General features: G+C 44.6%; 1 protein-coding gene and 1 pseudogene across 1 annotated transcript; both read left to right on the forward strand.

Annotated features, from left to right (window-relative positions):
* Nucleotides 1–7,617: 7,617 nt before the first annotated feature.
* On the forward strand, nucleotides 7,618–12,553 carry LOC125509983 (caffeoylshikimate esterase). The gene is made up of 8 exons (XM_048675062.1): nucleotides 7,618–8,198; nucleotides 9,130–9,159; nucleotides 9,713–9,839; nucleotides 9,922–10,068; nucleotides 11,062–11,192; nucleotides 11,265–11,402; nucleotides 11,527–11,625; nucleotides 12,185–12,553. Exons 1-8 carry the CDS (start codon nucleotides 7,980–7,982, stop codon nucleotides 12,413–12,415), a joined length of 1,122 nt encoding a protein of 373 aa, XP_048531019.1. The 5' UTR covers nucleotides 7,618–7,979; the 3' UTR covers nucleotides 12,416–12,553.
* A 4,771-nt stretch (nucleotides 12,554–17,324) lies between these two features.
* On the forward strand, nucleotides 17,325–22,293 carry LOC125509984 (annotated as a pseudogene).
* Nucleotides 22,294–23,520: the final 1,227 nt, after the last annotated feature.

A 23,520-nucleotide genomic window follows, 5' to 3' on the forward strand; every position in this document is an offset into this window, starting at 1 on the left:
GGCAGCTGCTGTTCAATCCACTCGGAGACGAAATCTGCGATTGCTTGGGACTTGATAGCTTTCTTTGCCTCAAACTTGATATCAAGGGGAAGGAGTTCAATCGCCCATTTTGCCACTCGACCAGTTGCATCCCTGTTATGAAGGATCTCTGATAATGGAGTGTCGCTGACGACTGTAATGGAATGATCAGAGAAGTACTGAGCAACTTTCTTGGTGGTCATATAAATCCCATATACAAGCTTCTGATAGTGAGGATATCTTTGCTTCGATGGGGTCAAGACTTCAGAAATATAATATACTGGGCGCTGAACTTTGAAGGTTTTCCCTTCTTCTTCCCGCTCGACCGTAAGTACCGTGCTAACGACTTGTCCTATGGCTGCAATGTAAAGCAGCAAAGGCTCTTTGCTGATTGGGGCAGCAAGCACCGGCTGGGTGGAGAGCAGAGCTTTGAGCTCTGCAAACGCTGCATCAGCTTCGGGAGTCCACTCGAACTTGTCGGACTTCTTCATCAATCGGTAAAGAGGTAATGCCTTTTCACCGAGACGAGATATGAATCGACTTAGGGCGGCCAAACAACCAGTAAGCTTCTGGACGTCGTGCACTCGCACAGGGCTTTTCATTCGGAGTATAGTGCCAACTTTTTCTGGATTGGCGTCGATTCCCCGTTCGGAAACGAGAAAACCGAGTAACTTTCCGCCAGGGACTCCGAATGTACACTTTGATGGATTAAGCTTGATATCATACCTCCTGAGGTTGGCAAAGGTTTCAGCAAGGTCAGTCAGCAGGTCGGAACCCTTCCGTGACTTGACCACAATATCATCCATGTATGCTTCCACGTTCCGACTGATTTGAGTGAGTAAACACTTCTGAATCATCCTCATGAATGTGGCTCCGGCATTCTTGAGGCCGAACGGCATGGTAACATAACAGAAGCACCCGAATGGAGTGATGAAAGCTGTCTTGATCTCGTCAGGTCCATACAGACGGATCTGATGGTACCCGGAATAGGCGTCTAAGAAAGACAGTCGCTCACATCTCGCAGTCGAGTCGACTATCTGGTCGATGCGGGGGAGAGGAAAATGATCTTTCGGGCAGGCCCGATTGATATGTTTAAAGTCAATGCACATGTGAAGTGACTTGTCCTTCTTGGGGACCATGACAACGTTGGCGAGCCACTCGGAGTGGTAGATCTCTCGGATGAACTCCGCTTCTAAGAGTCGAGCCACCTCTTCGCCAATAGCTTTTCTTTTTTGGACGGCGGACCGTCGAAGATGTTCCTTGACAGGTTTTACTTTTGAGTCGACTCTCAGGCGATGCTCAGCCAGCTCCCTGGGAACACCTGGCATGTCAGAAGGTTTCCACGCGAAGATGTCCCAGTTCTCACGGAGGAACTGGATGAGCGCTTCTTCCTATTTGGAGTCGAGTGTTGTCGAGATATGAGTCGGGGCGGCGCTGGGGTCGGTCGGGTGGATGTGAGCTGTCTTCGTGTCGCCAGTCGACTGGAAAGCTGATCCTGTAGCGGGCTTCTTGGCTCGCAACAGATCGCTCGGGTCTGTAGTCTTCTGGTATTCCTGCAACTCCACCACTGCCATCTGTGCGTCGGTGATCTTCGAACCCTTCTGAAAACATTCTTCTGCTTTCTTCCGATTGCCCGTAATGGTGATCACACCTTTGGGGCCAGGCATCTTCAATTTGAGATACACGTAACATGGTCAGGCCATGAAGCGTGCATAAGCCGGCCTGCCCAAAATAGCGTGATAGGCACTCTGGAAGTCTACAACTTCAAATGTCAATTTTTCTTTGCGGTAATTCTTGGAATCACCGAAAACCACCTCAAGAGCAATCTAACCGAGTGATTCAGCCTTCTTCCCAGGAATGACTCCATGGAAACTCATGTTGCTGGCACTGAGTCTGGACATCGGAATGCCCATCCCCTTCAACGTCTCGACGTATAATATGTTCAAACCACTGCCACCATCCATCAGGACTTTGGTCAGTCGAGTGCCTTCAACAATTGGGTCGACCACCAAAGCTTGCCTCCCAGGGGTGGCGATGTGCGTTGGGTGGTCGGACTGGTCGAATGTTATGGCAGTCTGAGACCATTTCAGGTAACTAGGTGTCGCCGGAGCGACCATGTTCACCTCTCGGTTAATAACTTTCAGTCGACTTTTGCTCTCAACATCAGCAAAAATCATCAGGGTGGAATTGACTTGAGGGTATCCGTCATCGCTGTCCTCTTTGTCTTCAACCTTGTCTGACTCCTTTTCCTTACCCTTGGGCTGCTTGCCCTGGAACTGCTGGATCAAGAGTCGACACTGCCAAGTGGTATGTTTCGGGTAAATAAAATTACCCTCTTCATCATTCTTCGTGTAGACGAGACACGGTAAGTCCAACACATCATTTCCCTCCTGGCCTTTAACCTTTTTGGGGTTCCAAGGCCCTTTAGGTTTCCCTTTAGACTTTCCTTGGGCCAAAGCTAAGGCTTCCCCGGGAGCCGCTGGCTCGGCTTTCCGCTTCTGTTTTCGACTGGAATTGCCTCCTGTTTCTTGGGCGACTGACTTGAGCTTGCCACTCCTGAGTCGATCCTCATCTTCGCCGTTAGCGTACTTGGTGGCAATCTCCATCATCCGATTCAGGGACATATCCCCGGTTCGACCAAATTTCAAATTCAGTTCTCCGTACTTGACGCCTTCCTTGAAGGCACAAACTGCTTGGTGGTCAGGCACATTCTCCACCGAGTGATGTAACATGATCCATCTCTGGATGTAATCCCTCAAAGTTTCATTTGGCTTTTGCACACAGGACCGCAGTTCCGTCAGTCCTGCCGGTCGCTTGCATGTGCCTTCAAATGTGGTGACGAACACTCGGGAGAGATCTTCCCAAGTGTAAATGATGCTATTGGTTCGTTCATTCGTTCGTTGATTCTCTCTACCATAATTGGTCCATAGCTTCATCAGTTGGCACACGTTTTCGTCTTGATTCTCCGGTAGAAACTTTGGGGCACTCTTTGAGGTCCTATGTGTTGGTTGAATAGATGAATCTGAGATTGTGTGATGCATATCGTATAATCATACCCACGGATACTTGAGGTGACATTGGAGTATCTAGGTGACATTAGGGTTTTGGTTGATTTGTGTCTTAAGGTGTTATTCTAGTACGAACTCTAGGGCTGTTTGTGACACTTATAGGAATAGCCCAACGGATTGATTGGAAAGAATAACTTTGAGGTGGTTTCGTATCCTACCATAATCTCTTCGTTCGTTCTCCGCTATTGGTGACTTTGGAGTGACTCTTTGTTGCATGTTGAGGGATAGTTATATGATCCAATTATGTAATTATTGTTGAGGGAACTTGCACTAGTGAAAGTATGAACCCTAGGCCTTGTTTCAACGCATTGCAATACCGTTTGTGCTCACTTTTACCATTAGTTACCTTACTGTTTTTATATTTTCAGATTACAAAAACTATTATCTACCATCCATATACCACTTGTATCACCATCTCTTCGCCGAACTAGTGCACCTATACAATTTACCATTGTATTGGGTGTGTTGGGGACACAAGAGACTCTTTGTTATTTGGTTGTAGGGTTGCTTGAGAGAGACCATCTTCATCCTACGCCTCCTACGGATTGATAAACCTTAGGTCATCCACTTGAGGGAAATTTGCTACTGTCCTACAAACCTTTGCACTTGGAGGCCCAACAACGTCTACAAGAAGAAGGTTGTGTAGTAGACATCAGTCTTTCCCAAAGCGCAGCAAACTGGGCGATGTGTTCAGAGGAAACGATCGAAGCAACCTTCATCATTATTACAGCATTGTCCCTTTTGAGGAAAGGATGATGGAGACTATGATTCCCCCTCAAGTCGGGATGAGACTCCGGACGTAAATAAAAGAGAGAGAAAAGAGGCCATAAAAAAAGAGAAGGCCCCAAAAAAACAAAAAAATGAGAGAAAAAGAGAGAAGGGGCAATGCTACTATCCTTTTACCACACTTGTGCTTCAAAGTAGCACCATGATCTTCATGATAGAGAGTATCCTATGTTGTCACTTTCATAAACTAGTGGGAATTTTACATTATAGAACTTGGCTTGTATATTCCAATGATGGGCTTCCCCAAATTGCCCTAGGTCTTCATGAGCAAGCAAGTTGGATGCACACCCACTTAGTTTCTTTTGTGGAGCTTTCATACAATTATAGCTCTAGTGCATCCGTTGCATGGCAATCCCTACTCACTCACATTGATATGTATTAATGGGCATCTCCATAGCCCGTTGATACGCCTAGTTGATGTGAGACTATCTTCTCCTTTTTTTCTTCTCCACAACCATCATTCTATTCCACCATAGTGCTATATCCATGGCTCACGCTCATATATTGTGTGAAGATTGAAAAAGTTTGAGAACATCAAAAGTATGAAACAATTGCTTGGCTTGTCATCGGGGTTGTGCATGATATAATATTTTGTGTGATGAAGATAGAGCATAGCCAGACTATATGATTTTGTAGGGATAACTTTCTTTGGCCATGTTATTTTGAGAAGACATGATTGCTTAGTTAGTATGCTTGAAGTATTATTATTTCTATGTCAATATTAAACTTTTATCTTGAATCTTTCGGATATGAACATTCATGCCACAATAGAGAAAAATACATTGAAGAATATTCTAGAAAGCATTCCACATCAAAAATTCTGTTTTTATCATTTACCTACTCGGGGACGAGCAGGAATTAAGCTTGGAGATGCTTGATACGTCTCCAACGTATCTATAATTTTTTATTGTTTCATGCTATTATATTATCTGTTTTTGATGTTTATGGGCTTTATTATACACTTTTATATTATTTTTGGGACTAACCTATTAACCGGAGGCCCAACCCAAATTGTTGTTTTCTTGCCTATTTCAGTGTTCCGAAGAAAAGGAATATCAAACGGAGTCCAAACGGAATGAAACCTTCGGGAGCGTTATTTTTGGAACAGAAGCAATCCAGGAGACTTGGAGTAGATGTCAGGGAAGCTTTGAGGTGGCCACGAGGCAGGGAGGTGCGCCTACCCCCTGGGCGTGCCCCCACCCTCGTGGGCCCCTCGTGGCTCCCCTGACCGACTTCTTTCGCATATATATCCATATACCCTAAAAACATCCGGGAGCACAATAGATCGGGAGTTCCGCCGCCAGAAGCCTCCGTAGCCACCGAAAACCAATCTAGACCTGTTTCGGCACCCTGCCGGAGGGGGGAATCCCTCTCCGGTGGCCATCTTCATCATCCCGGCGCTCTCCATGACGAGGAGGGAGTAGTCCACCCTCGGGGCTGAGGGTATGTACCAGTAGCTACGTGTTTGATCTCTCTCTCTCTCTCTCTCTCTCGTGTTCTTAAGGTGGTACGATCTTGATGTATCGCGAGCTTTGCTATTATAGTTGGATCTTATGATGTTTCTCCCCCTCTACTTTCTTGTAATGGATTGAGTTTTTCCTTTGAAGTTATCTTATCGGATTGAGTCTTTAAGGATTTGAGAACACTTGATGTATGTCTTGCACGTGCTTATCTATGGTGACAATGGGATATCATGTGATTCACTTGATGTATGTCTTGGTGACCAACTTGCGAGTTCCGTGACCTCGTGAACTTATGCATAGGGGTTGACACACGTTTCCGTCTTGACTCTCCAGTAGAAACTTTGGGGCACTCTTTGAAGTTCTTTGTGTTGGTTGAATAGATGAATCTGAGATTGTGTGATGCATATCGTATAATCATACCCACGGATACTTGAGGTGACATTGGAGTATCTAGGTGACATTAGGGTTTTGGTTGATTTGTGTCTTAAGGTGTTATTCTAGTACGAACTCTATGATAGATTGAACGGAAAGAATAACTTCGTGTTATTTTACTACGGACTCTTGAATAGATCGATCAGAAGGGTTATTTTGAGGTGGTTTCGTACCCTACAATAATCTCTTCATTTATTCTCCGTTATTAGTAACTTTGGAGTGACTTTTTGTTGCATGTTGAGGGATAGTTATATGATCCAATTATGTTATTATTGTTGAGAGAACTTGCACTAGTGAAAGTATGAACCATAGACCTTATTTTCTAGCATTGCAATACCGTTTGTGCTCACTTGCTACCTTGCTATTTTTATATTTTTCAGATTACAAAAACCTATATTTACTATCCATTTTGCACTTGTATCACCATCTCTTCGCCGAACTAGTGCACCTATACAATTTACCATTGTATTGGGTGTGTTGGGGACACAAGAGACTCTTTGTTATTTGGTTGCAGGGTTGCTTGAGAGAGACCATCTCCATCCTACGCCTCCCACGGATTGATAAACCTTAGGTCACCTACTAAAGGGAAATTTGCTACTGTCCTACAAACCTCTGCACTTGGAGGCCCAACAACGTTTACAAGAAGAAGGTTGTGTAGTAGACATCATTTATTAGTGTGATCCGGCGGCTATGACATTAAATCGCTGTAAGAGGGCGTAGCTAGCCCTATTTTATTATTTCTTAATGGGCTACATTAATTTTGATGAGGTGGCTCAAGGAGAAGGTAGAGAATTTCTAGTAATGAGGGCTAGTTATTTAGATATAGTAGATTAAAATAATCATTCGTCTCTGCATGTCATCCATTTTATTGAGTCTCCTAACTGAAAAGTGATATCAACTTGATTAATATTTTTGAATCTTAAAAAAATGATTAATGTTTTTGTTGGGCTGCTATAGAGGCTTCACTTAAATGTCATACATAGCTTTTTCAGCTAACCTTAGAGGCAACAATGCCGAGTCCAGCTTAGAGGCAACGGGGCCTCCATCCACCGAAGATGCCCTATATTCTAAAAAAATTTAGAGGCAACTTGTGCCAATAATTCAACCCAGAGCTCGGGCTCAGCTGAGCCCGGTGAACAATACCGCGATTTAAAAAGAAAAGGTTTAAAAAATTTGTATGGTGCAAGATGCTCCTATGCGTGAACTCCGTGTAAAATTTTGCGAAGTTTGAGCATTCGAGGAACTAGTGACAAAAAAGACAGAATCAGATGTGAGTAATGCAATTTTCAAAAGCTACTTAAAGACACCCAAAATTTGTCTTTTTTACCACGAGCTCCTCGAATGTCAAAACTTCACAAAATTTTGCACGGATTACACCACAAGAAAATTAAAACTTTTTTTCTTTCAAATCGCGGTACTGTTCATGTCCGGGCTCTTATGAGCCCGGACACCGAATCGGCTCTCTCCAACTCGTGCAATGCATACAGGTTGCCTCTGGGGAAATATATGTACTGTGGTTTTTTTTTATTCCAACACGCTATCGTCGCCGTCAATCACCGGTGCCACTGGATAGAAAAAAAATCAGAACCTGTACAAGAAAAAATAATGAAGAGAGAGGAGGAATCCGACGAGATGGCGGCGTGGAAGAAAAGCTTAGGCCGGTGGCGGGGCGGCTGCTGGTTCCGTTCTCCTCCGTATCGATATCGGGATCACGCGTAATAAGTTGCTGAAGACGTGACCGGCGCGACGCCGGAGTTCTTGACATCATCCAAGCCGGCTGATAGATGGTCTCCCCAAACCCCGGTGGCGGTGCCGTGCAGAATTTTATATTGAGAGAAAATAAACAAGGAGTGCGACTCGGAAAAAAAGGGACGAAGTCGGATGCGTACAGGCGCAGCGCACTACTTCTCCCCGGACCCCGGCGAGCAATAATAAATGGCGTCATAGCCACGGGCCTTCCTCCCCCAAGCGGATCACACCAACCCACCCCCCGCCGCCTTCCTCCTCCTCGCCGACCGCCCGCACCCGTCAACCCGCCCCCACCGCCGGCCGCCGCGGGTGAGGCGGAGATCCATCCGTCCATCTGAGCTCCTACTGACTCGACGCCGGTAACCAACCCCAGCCCCGCGCGCTCGATCGATTCCCTTCTTCCCCAGCTCCGAGGATTTGTTTCGGGGGTTCAATCAGGTTCAGCTGAGACGCTGGACCCCGCATGCCGCACGTGAACGCCAAGGTGTCGGCGGTGGCGGCGACGGGGATGTCCGCCGTGCCTGCGGCCGCGGCGCCGCCCTCGCCGAGGAGGTGGGAGGGGGTGGACCCGGCGCTGGAGAGGATGGTGCTGCGCGCGTGCCTGGACCAGGCCCCCGAGCGCCGCCGCGTGCGCGAGGCCTTCAAGGACGTGCAGCTCAGCATTGACCACTGCCTCTTCAAGGTCCGTATTTATTACCAATCTTGATTGATGTGCTCTGATTTCCCTGTGCTAGAGTTTAAATTGAGACCCACGATGTGTTTTGGGAGGGCCCTTTGAGGAATTGGGATGGCCTAGAGCTTGTAGCTGCATCAAAATGGCCCACACTACTTGGGTCAATGTTTCCACGACAAGCTTTCTGATCGGTCCATGCCATATGCCTAGAGCCATTTTGGGAACTAAATTATCGCTGTCACAATCCCAGCTCTAGTAAAATAGGATGGTCCAGACATACTACTGTGTTCTTCATTCTTAAGTCATCAGGCTAGTTTAGGATCATCATATGGGTTATGAATACGTGGTCTTAATCAAAAGGGATGTATCATAAAGCAAACTATTGCGCATGTGGAGCACTATTTATAGGAAAGTGTGGTAGCTTGTTTACTAATTTGAAGTAAAACCTATGTTTTTAAGGCGACGCCTTACCGCCTCAGGGAGAGAGGGGGGGGGGGGGCGCTTTGGCGCCTAGGCGGGCGCTTTGGACGCCTAGGCGCCCAAAGCGGAGGGGGAGCGCTTCGACGCCTAGGCGTCGCCTTAGGGACGCTTTAAAAACATAGAGTAAAACCACGACAAGAATTATGGAATGGAAGGAGTAGCTTTCATGTCTTTTCCAATGAACTTGTTCACTAGTAGCTTTTATGTCTTCTACAATGAACATGCCTTACAACTCTTTTCCTACTGAAATCCAGTAATCGGCAAGCATAGTAAAATTCAAAAATGTAATTGAATATTCCCAAACAAGTGTACCTCTTTAATTTTCACATTCACCTTTTTGCCTGTTCTTTGGATCCTCCTATGTTCTGAGTTCTGATACTTATATTAAAGCCAACTATGCCTTTGGTGTTATGTCCTGACATGGATGACATCTTTTAATTGCATTTTCTCTATTCTGCAGGCACAATACAGTGACATTGGAACAAAAGAGGTATTGCTTAACAATTTGTAGTGTAGCCACAATGTACATTTTTGTCATAATAATTAGACCCCTCACTTGACCGGTACAATATATTAATTTGAGGCATATAAAGTTGGTCCATCTTTGCATTAGTATGTGTTCTGCTTTGAACTGAATAGAGAGATTTAGATATTACGTTCTACATAAGACAACACTGCAGCAGGCACAGTGATATATTTTGTTAAGTATATTTGTGAAAATAAGCAGAATTTTCGGTATCATGTTGTATAATTCCATGTTTAAAAGTATTAGCCAATGCAGCGTCAAAGCAAATTTAATGCCCACTACTTCCTCCATTGAGTTGATAGAGAAGTTCTGCTGTGAGGGATGAAATTACTGCAGCTATGCTTAAAAGCTAAAATAAAGTTGGATAGACATTCGAAGGTTGTATACCAACAATGTAGTTTGCTCATTGGTACTCCTATAAGCCATGGCGTGCCATTTGATACTTTGCTCATTGGTACTCCTAACTCCTTCCTCCGTTTGATACTTTACAATGTGACATTTTGTTCCTCTTCAACAGTCATATGAGCGGAACTCCAGAGGTGTGGAGATATTCTCAAAATTTTGGTTTCCGGAGAACCATCGTATGAAAGCAATTGTTTGTCTCTGCCATGGTTATGGAGACACCTGTACCTTTTTCCTTGATGGTATATTAGTAAACTATAGTAATATTGAATTTACTTTGGTGCTTCATTTTTGCTACATTTACTAAGTTCCTTGTTGTTGTAGGGATTGCTAGGAAGATTGCTTCGGCTGGATATGGAGTATTTGCATTGGACTACCCTGGTTTTGGTCTTTCCGAAGGACTTCATGGATATATTCCAAGCTTTGATACTCTTGTTGACGATGTTGCTGAACATTTTGCTAAGATCAAAGGTATTCCGTCATTATATTATTGCTGGGTTTTCATGATGTCCATTTCTATATACGAGTTTTTGGGGAACAGTTGGAAAGTGCAATTTGTTTCTCTACCACAGTGATATGCCTTATTCTGGTTAAAATTATTATGTACATGGAATTTGTTTTCACTAAGATGAGTAACTTGTTTTCTGCACAAGTAAAGGACATGTTTGCTAGCCACCATACATGTTGCTATAATGTAGTTGCAGCTTTTGGTCAAGCTACTGCTAGTTATATTTACTTTCTTCTTTTTATTTTTTATATGAGGAGTTTTAGAAATTAACAGAAGTTGTGAACTTGTGATACTTTTTACTCCTGGTATAGGACATTGCTTTGTTTTGCAAAATGAGGCTAAAGAAATGCTTTTACTCTCTTCAGTCTTACATGTATAATGCTTAAGCTCTATGAACAAGAAGTAAAGAATTATTTTTTTATTTGTTTGTACATACTTCACTTTGAATTTTTTTTTCCTCCTGTAGCTCTTACACCACTATCAGTAAGTATTTGATAGTGACATTTCTACGAAACTAAGCAGCCAAACCAATATGTATTTTGTACTAGAGGTGTGGATGAGCACTAGCAGTCTAATAATGTGACACTGTTGACTTGCAATACCTGAAATTGATTGCAAATATTTCCATATAAGAGTTAATGCATGCAATCAAGTACTTTTGATAACAGCAATATGTGAAAATTGCATTGGGTAAGCTTGGTAATAAATTGTTACATTACCGAACTGCTGAGAGGCTGACAAAATTGGATCTAGTGTCACAATGATTGAATTGGCCTATGATGTTTTATCTTCGATATATCAGAAATTAACTTGTCTTTCATTGCAATAAATTAACTTTTATCATTCTGAACTGAGTCCATATCTGTCCATACTTGTTCGTAATGTTTGCTGTAAGCCAGTCCATGTAGTGTGAATATACTTCTTTCACTATTCAAGTGCGATTCATATGCTGGCAGGGAATCCTGAATACAGAGATCTCCCAAGCTTTCTGTTTGGCCAATCTATGGGTGGTGCGGTTGCATTGAAGATTCACTTTAAGCAACCGAAAGACTGGAATGGTGCAATTCTAGTTGCACCTATGTGCAAGGTGATTTTACTGCGTGAGATCCTACCTATGCTAATTATGATTGGTCACTAATTCACAAACTCGCGTTAATAGATTTCAGATGACGTGGTCCCAGCTTGGCCTGTTCAGCAAGTTCTGATTTTCATGGCTAAACTCCTTCCAAAAGAGAAGCTTGTTCCACAGAAAGACTTGGCAGAATTGGCATTCAGAGAGAAAGAAAAACAAGAGCAGGTCAATACTGCCCTTTTTTTGGTTAATACAAAGATTAATCTATTCATTGGGAACTTCTTATTCAGTTATAGCTGCTCACACGTTATGCCTAGTGAAAAGACTATTAATTCGGTGCTTAATGCAGTGTTCTTACAATGTGATTGCCTACAAGGATAAACCACGTCTCCGAACAGCTCTGGAGATGCTGAGGACCACACAAGAGATAGAAAGTCGCCTACAAGAAGTATGTGCTTTTCATTTGCTTTGTTCTGGTTGGTTTTGTTTATATAAGCGTCATCTAAGTCTTGTACAGTTGCCTAGGTCGTTAATCATTCTGACATCAATAGCACTCCTAAATTCTTTTGTTCAAACTCTTAACATGTGGGAATTTGCATTGAATCTTTGGGTATGCCATGTTGCCTCCTGGTTTAGTGAAGAATATAGGCAAGCCATAAGAATAAGTTATAAACTGTGGACTAGGTTGAAAGTTTTTGATCTGAGGGGTGATGATATTTTCTCTAGTTCTGGTAATTTGGTTTGTTCACTACCAAGGGAGGCAGGCATTCCATGTTCCTACTATTTGATCCAAATATTTGTCCTTGATAGAGTACAACTTAATGAGCTGTCCTGTTTCTGGTAAAAAAAAAACTACCCTGTTTTCGAGAAAGTCCTTTGTGTGTCATTTTTGGCTGTACATGTGAATTATATTACGCTGTAGCACTGCCAGTGGCCTTTATTCCTGTTCTATTACTGTACTGTTCCTGTTCTGTGATGCTTAAAGTTTGCCTCAATTTCCCATCTAGGTTTCCCTGCCCATAATCATTTTGCATGGCGAGGCTGATTTGGTCACCGACCCAGGCGTGAGCAAAGATCTGTATGAAAAAGCGAAGACCTCGGACAAGACGCTGCGACTTTACAAAGACGCCTACCATGCCATCTTGGAAGGTGAACCGGACGAAGGGATCTTCAAAGTTCTCGACGATATAATCTCCTGGCTGGATCAGCATGCGGCAAAGGAAACACCGTCGTCGTGAGCTGCACAGATTATTTTTTGTCATTTGTCGAGCACCACAGGTCACGGTTGGGAATTCCATTTTGGGTTTCACACTTGATACACACGCTTATTTCCTGTTGATTGTGAATATGTATCTAGTAAAAAAAAAATCATCATCTGTGGTGTGTGATGTGCAAAAGGTTCAGGTCACGAAATTCAGAAAGCAACAAGTTTATCTGTCCTGGAATTGGCAGTAGGAATTCAATCCGCGATTCCATCGAGAGGGTACGATATGTAAAACTGATTCGCTTCCCGTCTGCCATTCCTCTGGATTCCCTTTAGCCTGTGCCTTCTTTGACACATTTATCTGTCCCTCCACGGTCCGTCTCCACCTCCACCTGGTTGACATGGCGCTTAGGTTCACTGTTGGGTCGGACCCTCGCTCTCAACTCACCCAATAAGTAGGATCAGAGGGTGACACAAGGTGTTTGTGCGGCGCAAAAACTTCTGCTTTTCTGTTCTCCGCCTTCCATTCTCAAGGAAAACCAACCAAGTCGCAATGCTTGGCACTACCACATCGTGCTCGCGCCATCCCACGGGCCTCTACCTAAACGCACAGGAACGGAATGTGCACAGTAGGACGTGGTCAGACGCCGCCGAGGTGAACTGGCTACCGCGGTCAGTGTCGACAGTGATGCCGTTTACAATGACGGCCGTGATGGAAATCCGTCTTTTGATTATGGAGAAAGTAAGGGAAGGCGGAAGCTGGCCACTTAAGAGCAATGCTGCATCAACGGGATTTTATTTGGAGTAAATTGCAAAAAACCATCACAATTAGGAACCCTAATTCATAAAACTGTCACCATTCAAGCCTCTTTTGGTTCATAGGTAGGATTATCGTAGGAATAGGAATTTTGTAGGAAATGAGATGACATGTATCTCAAATCCTATGAGTAGGATTAGGAAACGAGATGTCATTTGGTTGACACCAAAGGAATTTTTTCATTGAGTCTAGACTCATTTTTATTTTCCTATGAAATGTGGAGGATAGGAACCATCAGTTTTTTTCAAAAAAACCATCAACGTTGTAATGACAGTTTTTAAAAAACACTGATAGCTACTCCCTCTGTAAACTAATATAAGAGCGTTTAGATTACTACTTTAGTGATAAACACTTTTATATTAGTTTACGGAGGAAGTAGATTATAGCGGTTTGACAGGATACTTGACACATGGGCCCGCTGTCAGGTGCCAAATGTCCGGTGACCAGACGCCGCTATTGGTCAACTCGTCTCCCCTGACCTTTCTCCACACAGTCGCCGGGAGAGGACTACGGGAGCGCCTCGCGCCTGTGTTGCACGCACGGCCCCGCCGGCTCCGGCCAACCCGACAGCCGGCGGACGAGCCTCCCAGCGCCGCCGCCTCCAGCCCTCCCCTCTATTTCTCTCAGCTCTCTTTCGCGACTCGCCGGAGTCGGAGGGGACATGGAGGCGCGGTTCCCCGCGACCCAGGATCCACACAGCAGCCAGATTTTGCCGTGCCCAGCCGCCGCCCATCCGGTGGAGCACCCCAGCACGACGAGGTGGACCGGCAGCGAGGAGGCAAGTGATGGGGACGGTCCCCGATCCGGAAGGATCCCGCGCCGGACCACCGTTCTTGGGGGCACGAGTAGCAGCACCGGCCGTAGTGGGCGCGCGAGTTGCCGTCTGCTCCAGTGCATGGGCGCGCGAGTGGCCACAGTCGCGCACGGCGCGCGAGCAGGAGCACCGGCCGGACTGGCCGCGCACAACAGCAGCCCCGTCCGCGCACGGGCACGCGAGCTGCTGTCTCCAGAGCACGGGCGCGCCACAGCGGGAGCCAGGGGCGCGAGCAGCGGGGGCAGGGGTGGCCGGGTCAAAGGAGACGTCCCCATCTGGACGAGGCGGCGGAGCTCGATGCGCCACCTGCTGCTCCCTCCGGCTGCCGTCACTCCTGATGTTGCTGCCGCCCGCTGCGGCTGCTGCAGAGAAAAGCGGAGAAAGAACGTCGGGGCGGCGGCAGCTTGCCTCACCGGCGGCTACCGGCGGTCCGGCGCGGGGTCTTCTGGATCGGGGCGGCAACGGCTATCGTATGGATCAGAAGGAGAACGAAGACCGCTAGTCAGATGTATTTTTTATCAGAGGAGAAATATCACACTGACATGTGGCCCCATGTATATTTTAACAGTCAACCAAACTCCAGTCAAACGCCGTTAGTTTTTGCTGCCACATCATCACTTACAGTGGGGCCTATCTGTCAGTTTTAGAGTCAGCAAGTGTTTATTTGAGCGATCAGTGTTTCTTGAAAACCGTCACCACAATGATGGTGGTTTTTTAAAATAAATTGAATGGTGGCGGTTTTATGAATTAGGGTTCCTAATTGTGATGGTTTTTTACAATTTACTCTTTTACTTGAGCTTTACGGAGAGAAATTGACCTGGCAATCGTTGATTGGTTTAAGAGGGAGGCTGGGGCCCCACCCCACAGAAAATCAGGGGGGGGGGGGGGGGGGGGGGGGGTGGAGACTATTAGGGGGAAAGCCCCGTAACAGGTCCATAACAATCCCGTGTGTCTAGCATTTTCGCTTAAAAAGAGGTTACAATTTTTCTTCCCGGCAACCGATTGACAGGTGTTGAGTAACGTCTCTCCCGTCTAACAACAGGAGCTATGTTTCTTCGTCGTATTTTTTACACGAGGATAGGCCAACGACAGGGTCGAGGGCGAGGTTCTCGGAGGGCGTCGATGCCGCACAAATCCGCCACCGGAGCTTCTGACGCCTGCATCTGCGCGTCGCCGTCGGTCCCCGACCGAGCCGTCATGTTCGTGCGCTAGGTAGCGTTCTACCTGCTCGGTGAAATGCCGCACAGGCACTTCCAGTCTTCCCACCTCTCCGCCTGTACAGGTGATTAGTGAGGGATAGTTTCGTGTCTGCTTCTTGTTGTAGGGTAAGTTCATTTCTTCTTGTTTGTTTTGGGCTTTAAGTCGGTTATATAGGTCAGGTGACATTGTGATTTGATTTTTGTTCTTGAGTTAGGTACTCCCTCCGTTCCAAATTACTTGTCGCAGAAATGGATGTATATAGAACTAAAATATATCTAGATACATTCATACATGCGATAAGTAATTCGGAGCGGAGGGAATGATACATTCTGTCAAACAACAAAGATAATATTTTAATTCCTACTTTCTCTATCCGAAAAAGTTTGTCTCTCAAATGGATGTATCTAGCACCAAGTTAGTGCTAGATACTTCCTCCATTTCTTTTTACTCCGCATATAAGATTTGGTCAAAGTCAAACTACACAAAGTTTGATCAAATTTATATAAAAAAATATGAACATCTACGATACTAAAACTATATAGTATGAAAATACGTTTCATGGTGCAGGGGCGGAGCCAGGATTTGAGTATAGGGGGGGCCAAGGCAACTCGGAAAAAAATCGTCTAGTGCTAAAAAAAAGTGTGCGCAACTAGAACATTGATACAATTGTATTCATTTAAATTCGGCCAGACAAATTTCAATACAATCAAAAAATAAAATACTTTCTCAGATCATAACTTAGTTGATGGGTAATTAAATTTTAGTGGAAATTATCATGCAATTCTGAAGGAAGTCATCTCCTCTTGAACTGGATTGATAACTTGCACTTTAGATTATCAATAGATAGAGCAACTGAAACAACAGGCTTAGAAATCGAATTAATCCTTAAGGTGTTTGGCGACGTTGTTCTATTCATAACCGTTTTGCAGATTGCACAGTCAAAGAAATTAAGAATCAATAGCATAGTAGATCACACAATCAAGATAATTAAAAATTGGATGGACAATTTCGCTGTACATAAGATGGGGGTTGAGAGACTAATAGACAATACTCCGGTCGAATTGACTAGTTGGCTTGACCATCGGAGAATTGAAGTGTAGTATGAAGGATTTCCCAACGCGGAGCCGGTGTCGCCTAGTTTAATCGGACTAAATTTAATCAGGATTAGTGAGGCAAGAAGGAGCAGCGAGCGACGGCGGGCTGGCAGCCTTAATCACGAGGGCTAACCTTAATCATGGCCTAATGGGCTAGTAGTTAGTACGTAGTAGATGGAAAGGAGGCCATGGCATTAGTGGGCTTTTCTATGGCCTTCCTTTCTCTAGTATTGTTTTTACTCTCTCCGTCTGGGCCAAGGGGGGCCAAGTACATAGACTGATCCAATCTCATTGCTAATTACTGGTAGCTCCTAGCAAAATTGTCGATCGTTAGGGGGGCCAGTCCCCTGCTCGCCCCCTAGCTCCGCCACTATCATGGTGCATCTGATAATATTGATTTCATATTATGAATGTTTATATTTTTTAATATAAAGTTAGTCAAATTCTACAAAGCTTGACTTTGATCAAACCTTATATACAGACTAAAAAGAAATGGAGGGAGTACATTCATTTGAGGAACTAGGTTGGGACAATCTTTTTTGGAAATGCACGTTGCCCGCAACAGGAGTTGGGTGGGGGGCTTCTGAACTGTGGATTTTGCACAGATGGTTTGCGAAACCAAGGATGATATCTTGCATACGCACGAGGTTTTACACTGGCAACTCATCTTAGCAACGTCAATGCATATCCACGAGGTTTCACACCGCCAACTAATCTTCAGTATAAGTATTACACCTTCAAGCTGCCATCCTGGTCCTGATTGATATTCCCTTTGTTCAGGAATACTTGTCATTAAAATGAATAAAAAGGGATGTATCTTGATGTATTTTAGTTCTAGATACATTCCTTTTTTGTCCATTTTGATGACAAGTATTTTCGGGCGGAGGGAGTACGTACCATTAAAAAAAATGCAAGAATACTCTCGTTGACCAACGCTGCCAATAAGCAGCGTTGCAGTTTGCTAACTGATTTTTGCAAAATATTTATTATTGGTTATATACATGTATGCTTAGTCCACAATTATTGAAGTCCCCCCTCCCCCACCCACTCAACCACCCACCCACCACCAACAACTGTTGATATGATTCAACCCTGAAGTAGCGAATCTCTTCAGTGTTACAACATTTCTCCTGTTTCTGAATCCATTCAGATTTTATTTGCACCCGTCCTTTTTGGCAACTTGTAAGCTTGATTGTGTCTCTCAGTCAATGAAGCATCCAGATTTATTCCTTTTCTTATCTTATCTTACCTTCTCTTAAATCATGCAGATGTAGTGAAAATTTCATGATTGGCCTGTTTTGTTTCTATTGGATTGCCCATCGAGCAGATTTTATTCGCATCATCTGTTGTTTCTGCTTTTATCCGTTCTGCGGCACTTTCTGAGCAGCGGCCTATCAATCTACCCGTATTCAGGTACTTTCTCCACTTCTCATAGCTCTAATCCATCGGTAATTGTTCTCTGCCAAACCGAACCGTTCTAGTTTCAGCCATTGACTGAAGCAACTTCCTATTGACAAGCATGTACTCACCATTTGTTTCCTTTTCTATCTGAACAGTGTGGATCTGAGGTTCTCTCTTGGCGGTTGACTTCTGTCTTCTGTTTGAGATGTTAAGAGTAGTGATGGCTTAGCCACAGATCAAACTTCTTCGCGAAGGTGACTACATCTAGTTCTTATTCCCGACTGTTTTTCCCTTACTGAAATTTTATTTTAGGTGAGAACTACAATTTTGTTTCAAATGTTGTGCCTTTGCTTACATGATGTTAATACGATGAACTATGTTATCACAACATTTAAGTAGTGAAAACTGTATTGGCCAGTACTGACCTTACCAGTGGGTCTGGTAAAAACTGGAAGGGCCTGTGCCTTATCTAATTTTTTATTATCAAATATATTTTTATACCTATGTCAGTTTTGAACTAATCCATATGATAACTGGGCTGTAGAAACCAGCTCCTCCAGTATTCGTTTCTCAAACCAGTAGTATTTCCCTTTCTTAATTTCCGGATGTCTTCCTTCTTAATGGGTAGCTTGTGAGAAAGCGTTTATTGTTTTCTCGTGACAGAAAAAACAAAATCAGTGTTCCAAAATCGAAAATGTTGAACCTTTCTCAGTACTCCGATTTTTTTTTCTTTTGTCCAGAACTCCTCTGATGTCATAACTCCACGAAATTTTGCACACACCTAGAAAACTTTTGCATATTTGTTTTTTTTTCTAGTTTTTTTATTTTACTGTTCATCCGCGGGACATCTACTAAAATGTTACATTCATGCTTTGCAAATTGTTGCAGTTTCCTATATTTAGTATCTGAAGACTGAAGTTATTGAAAATATAAATGTCAAATAAGCGGCCATATCTTACGACCATGTTTACTAGAATATAAACTTCATTAACCTTGTTAACTTTTTAAACCTCTTGAAACAGGTCGTTCCTGTCATCCTGCAAGTTTGCCATTCTCCCAAATAATTTGCTTGGTACTTTTGGTGGATCTCCCTCATCAAGTTCGTCTGATGGCAGTTGTATTAACTCCTCTCGTTGGATCATGTGTCAATAGGTTGATAGATATCATAGCAGATAAGACAATTATGATTCTAGGGGCAAGAGACGATCTTGATATTCTACACCAAACAATACATCATATACAATACTATCTTCAGGATGCCGAGCAAAGGAGAATGGAAGATTTAGCAGTTAACAACTGGCATGGTGAGCTACGGGATGCAATCGATGAGGCTGATGATATTTTCGACCTAATTGAAGGAAGGAAGCTACTTAAAGATATTCCTTCATCATCAAGAAACACACCTGCATGTAGTGGCATTTCATTCTTATCTTGCTTTACTGATATTCTGAAGCGTCATGACATTGCTGCTAAAATCAGAAAGGTCAACACCAGAATAGAGAATATCTCGAAGCTGGGTCAAAGTTTTCTAACACGTTCCGATGTGGCACCTGTTGGTCAAAGAGCAATATCTAGATCAAGAAAGAGTTCCAACCTTGTTGAGCCTAACCTTGTTGGGGAGGAGATCAAACATTCTAGTAGGAAGTTGGTGGAGTTGGTGCTTGCAAACAAGGACAATAAGTTTTACAAACTTGCAATTGTTGGAACTGGAGGAGTTGGCAAGACAACACTAGCTCAGAAAATATTCAATGATGAAAGAATAAAGGGGAACTTCAAGAAACACTTGTGGATTTGTGTTTCACGAGATTATAATGAAGTTATTCTTATGAAAGAGGTGCTAAGAAGTATCGGAGTTCGTTATGACACAGATGAAAATGAGGGGGAGCTTAGTAGCAAGCTCAAAGCAGCCATTCAAGAGGAAAGTTTCTTCCTTGTGTTGGATGATGTTTGGCAGACTGAGGTGTGGACTAATCTACTGAGAATCCCATTGGATGCTGCTGCTACTGGGGTGGTTCTAGTAACTACTAGAGATGATATAGTTACACGGGTAATTGGGGTGAAAGATGTGCACCGTGTTGAGTTGATGCCCGTAGACGTGGGATTGGAGCTGCTCTGGAAGAGTATTAGCACTGAAGAAAGAGATGTGCCCCATAATCTGCATGATATTGGGCTGCGTATAGTCAGGAAATGTGGTGGAATTCCTCTTGCTATCAAGGTTACTGCTAGTGTTCTAGCAACAAAAGAGAAAACTGAAAACGAGTGGGAAAAGCTTATAGACAGAAGTGCTTGGTATGTGAGCAATGTTCCTACAGAGCTAAGTGGTGCTTTGTATTTGAGTTATGATGATCTGCCACAATATCTGAAGCAATGTTTCCTGTATTGTGCCTTATATCCAGAAGATCAATTTATGCTACGTGACGATCTTGTAAAGTTTTGGGTCGCTGAAGGTTTCATAGAAAAACGGAAAGACCAACTTCTGGAAGATACAGCTGAAGAATATTACTATGAGTTGATACACAGGAATCTCCTTCAACCAGACCCTAGATTTTATGACCATAGGTGGAGCAAAATACATGACCTTTTAAGGCAACTTGCTCAACATTTATCAGGTAGAGAAATATTTTTTGGAGACCTACAGTCATTGGAGGCTAAAGATTTGTCCAACCGACGACGCATTTCAGCTTTTACTGACAAGGATTCTGTAATGCTCTCCAATGTGGGTCGGGAGCATATTATTAGAGCAAGGACATTGATGATTCGCTCTCGCGAGACACCAAGAATTGCAAATACAATATTCAGGAGACTTCCATCCATCCGAGTTTTGGATCTGACGGATTCATCTGTAGAAAGTATTCCAGATTGCATTGGAAGTTTGATACATCTACGATTACTTGATCTTGATGGGACAATCATAACTTATCTTCCAAAGACCATAGGTTTTCTCATAACCCTGCAAATACTAAATTTGCAGAGGTGTAATGCTTTGCGCAACATTCCTATGGAAATCACTCGGCTGTGCAATTTAAGACGCCTTGGTCTTGGAGGTACAGCAATAGATCAGGTTCCCAATGGGATAGCCAAATTAAAATTTCTTAATGATTTGGAAGGATTTCCCATTGGCAATGGAAATGATAATACAAAAACACAAGATGGCTGGAACTTGGAAGAGTTGGCTCTACTTTTGCAGATGCGGCAGCTTCATATGATTAAATTGGAAAGAGCAGCTCCCTCTAGTACCACTACCAGTGAAATACTAAAAGACAAAAGGCATCTCAGAGTTTTGAATCTAGAATGCACTGAACGAACTGAAGAATATTCAGAAGAAGAAATTAGCAATATTGAGATGATCTTTGCTCGGTTAATCCCCAAAACCTTGAAGACCTATACATCACAGGATTCTTTGGTCAGAGGTTTCCCGCCTGGCTTGGTACTTCCCATTTGTCCTCAGTGAAACAACTGTACCTCACAAAATGTAAATCATGCGTGCATCTTCCACCAATGGGGCAGCTACCCAATCTGAAATATCTGAAAATTGTGGGGGCAGCATCAATAAACAAGATTGGGCCTGAATTTCTTGGTTACAGGGAGACTAGTCCCGGATCTTTGGGGGTAGTTGCTTTCCCCAAGCTTGAAATATTGGACATAATAGATATGCCCAACTGGGAAGAGTGGTGCTTTGTTGAAGACAGAGAAAATGATGCAACAGCAGGGATAGGAGGGGAAGAGGATGGAGGTGTTGATATACAAAATCGGGAAGGCGTATCTTCATTTCTGCAGCTGCTGCCGCATTTGAAGGAGTTGAGACTCCTTGGCTGCCCCAAGCTGAGAGCCCTCCCGTGGCAGCTTGGAAAGGAGGCAACTAGTTTGAAGAAGCTCAAATTAGAAGGAACAAGCTGCTTGAAGGTGGTAGATGGCCTTTTGTTCCTCACTGAGACCCTTCAAATCATGGGCTGTGAGGGTCTGGAGAGGGTATTGAATTTTCCACAGGTGAGGGAGCTGCGTGCACAGGCTTGCCCAAAGTTAGAGCGTATTTGCAGCTGATTCCTCTGGCTTGGGGAGATTGGTTCTTGACTTATCCACCAAACCGAAGTTGGATAACAAAAATGTTTCCAGCTGATTCCTCTGGCTTGGGGAGATTGGTTCTTGACGGTATGCTTTATCAATGAGCACAGAAGATAGTGTTTGCAGCTCGACCTTGTTAAACACAATTATGTAGCGTGTCAGGATTACATTACTTGCGCATATATGTTAGGTAGTTAGGAAGGACATTTATCTTAACCATAGTCCTTATCTCTACCTCGTTCTTCCTTCTCAAGATTGTAATCCCAACTGCTGTATGCGCTATCCAGGGAGGTGCGCCCCTGGCCTATATAACACGTAACAGCGCTCCCACGATGGGTAAGACGCTTTCGCCTATTCGCACATGGTAATCAGAGCCTCCTCTTCCAAACCCTAGCTGCTCCATAGTCCCAAGCCATGTCTTCCTCCAGCGCCGCCCAAGCAATCTCGGCCAGGTCACGGAGAAACTCTCCCGGACGAACTACGTCCTGTGGCGAACTCAGGTTACGCCGCAGCTGAGGGGAGCTGGGCTCTTCGGCTACGTCGATGGAACGACGCCGGAACCCACCCGCCTCCTCGTCACCAAGGACAAGGACGGCAAGGAGTCGTCGGAGCTCAATCCCCTCCATCCCATCTGGGTGAAGGAGGATCAGCAAGTGCTCGGCTACCTCCTCAACAACCTCTCCAAGGAAGTGCTGATCGCGGTGACCACGGTCACCATCGCGCATGCCCTCTGGGTGGCGCTTGCAGGCATGTTTTCTTCTCAATCTTTGAGCCATGTCAACAATATTCGCACTGCCTTGATCAATGCACAGAAGGGCACCCAATCGGTTGCTGCATACTACGCTCATATGCGTGGCCTTGCCGATGAACTCGCCGCGGCCGGCAAGCCCATCCAGGATGATGAGCTCATCTCCTACCTCCTGCATGGGCTGGATATGGACTACCAGCCCCTCGTCTCCACCCTCGACGCCCGTGTCACGCCAGTCTCCATCGACGAGCTGTACTCCATGCTGAGCAACTTTGATCAGTGTGTGGCACAGTTTCACAGCACCGGCGGTGGCTTCAAGTCCTCGGCCAACGCCGCCACTCGCGGGCGCGGCGGGTACTCATCGCGCTCTCGCGGTCCTCCTCGACACAAGGGCAAGCAAGGCGGTGGCGGCTCCAGCAACTCCTCTCGCGGCGGACGTCCCAACTTCACCAACAACAGGGGCCGTCGCGGCGGGGGTGGCAGCGGTGGCGGCTCGGGCGGATCACGACCTGATGCCGTACGTTGCCAGATCTGCCGCAAGCCTGGCCACATGGCCAAGGACTGCTGGTATCGTTTCGATGAAGACGACGCCTCCTCTGTTGAAGATGACAAGGTAGTTGCCGCCGCTGATGGGTCATATGGCGTTGATACTAACTGGTATCTTGACAGTGGCGCTACCAACCACCTCATGGGAGAGCTTGAGAAGGTGACTCTTCGTGAGAAATATCATGGCAAAGACCAAATTCACACGGCAAGTGGTGCAGGTATGAGGATAAGTCATACAGGTCATTCGGTTATACGTACCCCTTCTCGCAAGATTCATCTTAGGAAAATTTTGCATGTTCCTAGTGCCAACAAAAATCTTCTCTCCGTTCATCGTATTACTATTGATAATCATGTATTCATTGAATTCCATCCTTTATTCTTTTTGATCAAGGATCAGGCCATGAGGAAAGTTCTCTATCGAGGTAGATGTGTTCGAGGGCTTTACCCGTTGATTCCG

This window comes from Triticum urartu, chromosome 5 (assembly GCF_003073215.2).
Source record: "Triticum urartu cultivar G1812 chromosome 5, Tu2.1, whole genome shotgun sequence".
NCBI lineage: Eukaryota > Viridiplantae > Streptophyta > Magnoliopsida > Poales > Poaceae > Triticum > Triticum urartu.

Coding starts and splice junctions, on each gene's coding strand:
- LOC125509983 (XM_048675062.1), top strand. CDS start 7,980: ATGCCGCACGTGAACGCCAAGGTGTCGGCGGTGGCGGCGACGGGGATG. Junction 9,160..9,712: donor GTGACATTGGAACAAAAGAG/GTATTGCTTAAC, acceptor CCTCTTCAACAG/TCATATGAGCGGAACTCCAG. Junction 11,403..11,526: donor AGAAAGAAAAACAAGAGCAG/GTCAATACTGCC, acceptor TGCTTAATGCAG/TGTTCTTACAATGTGATTGC.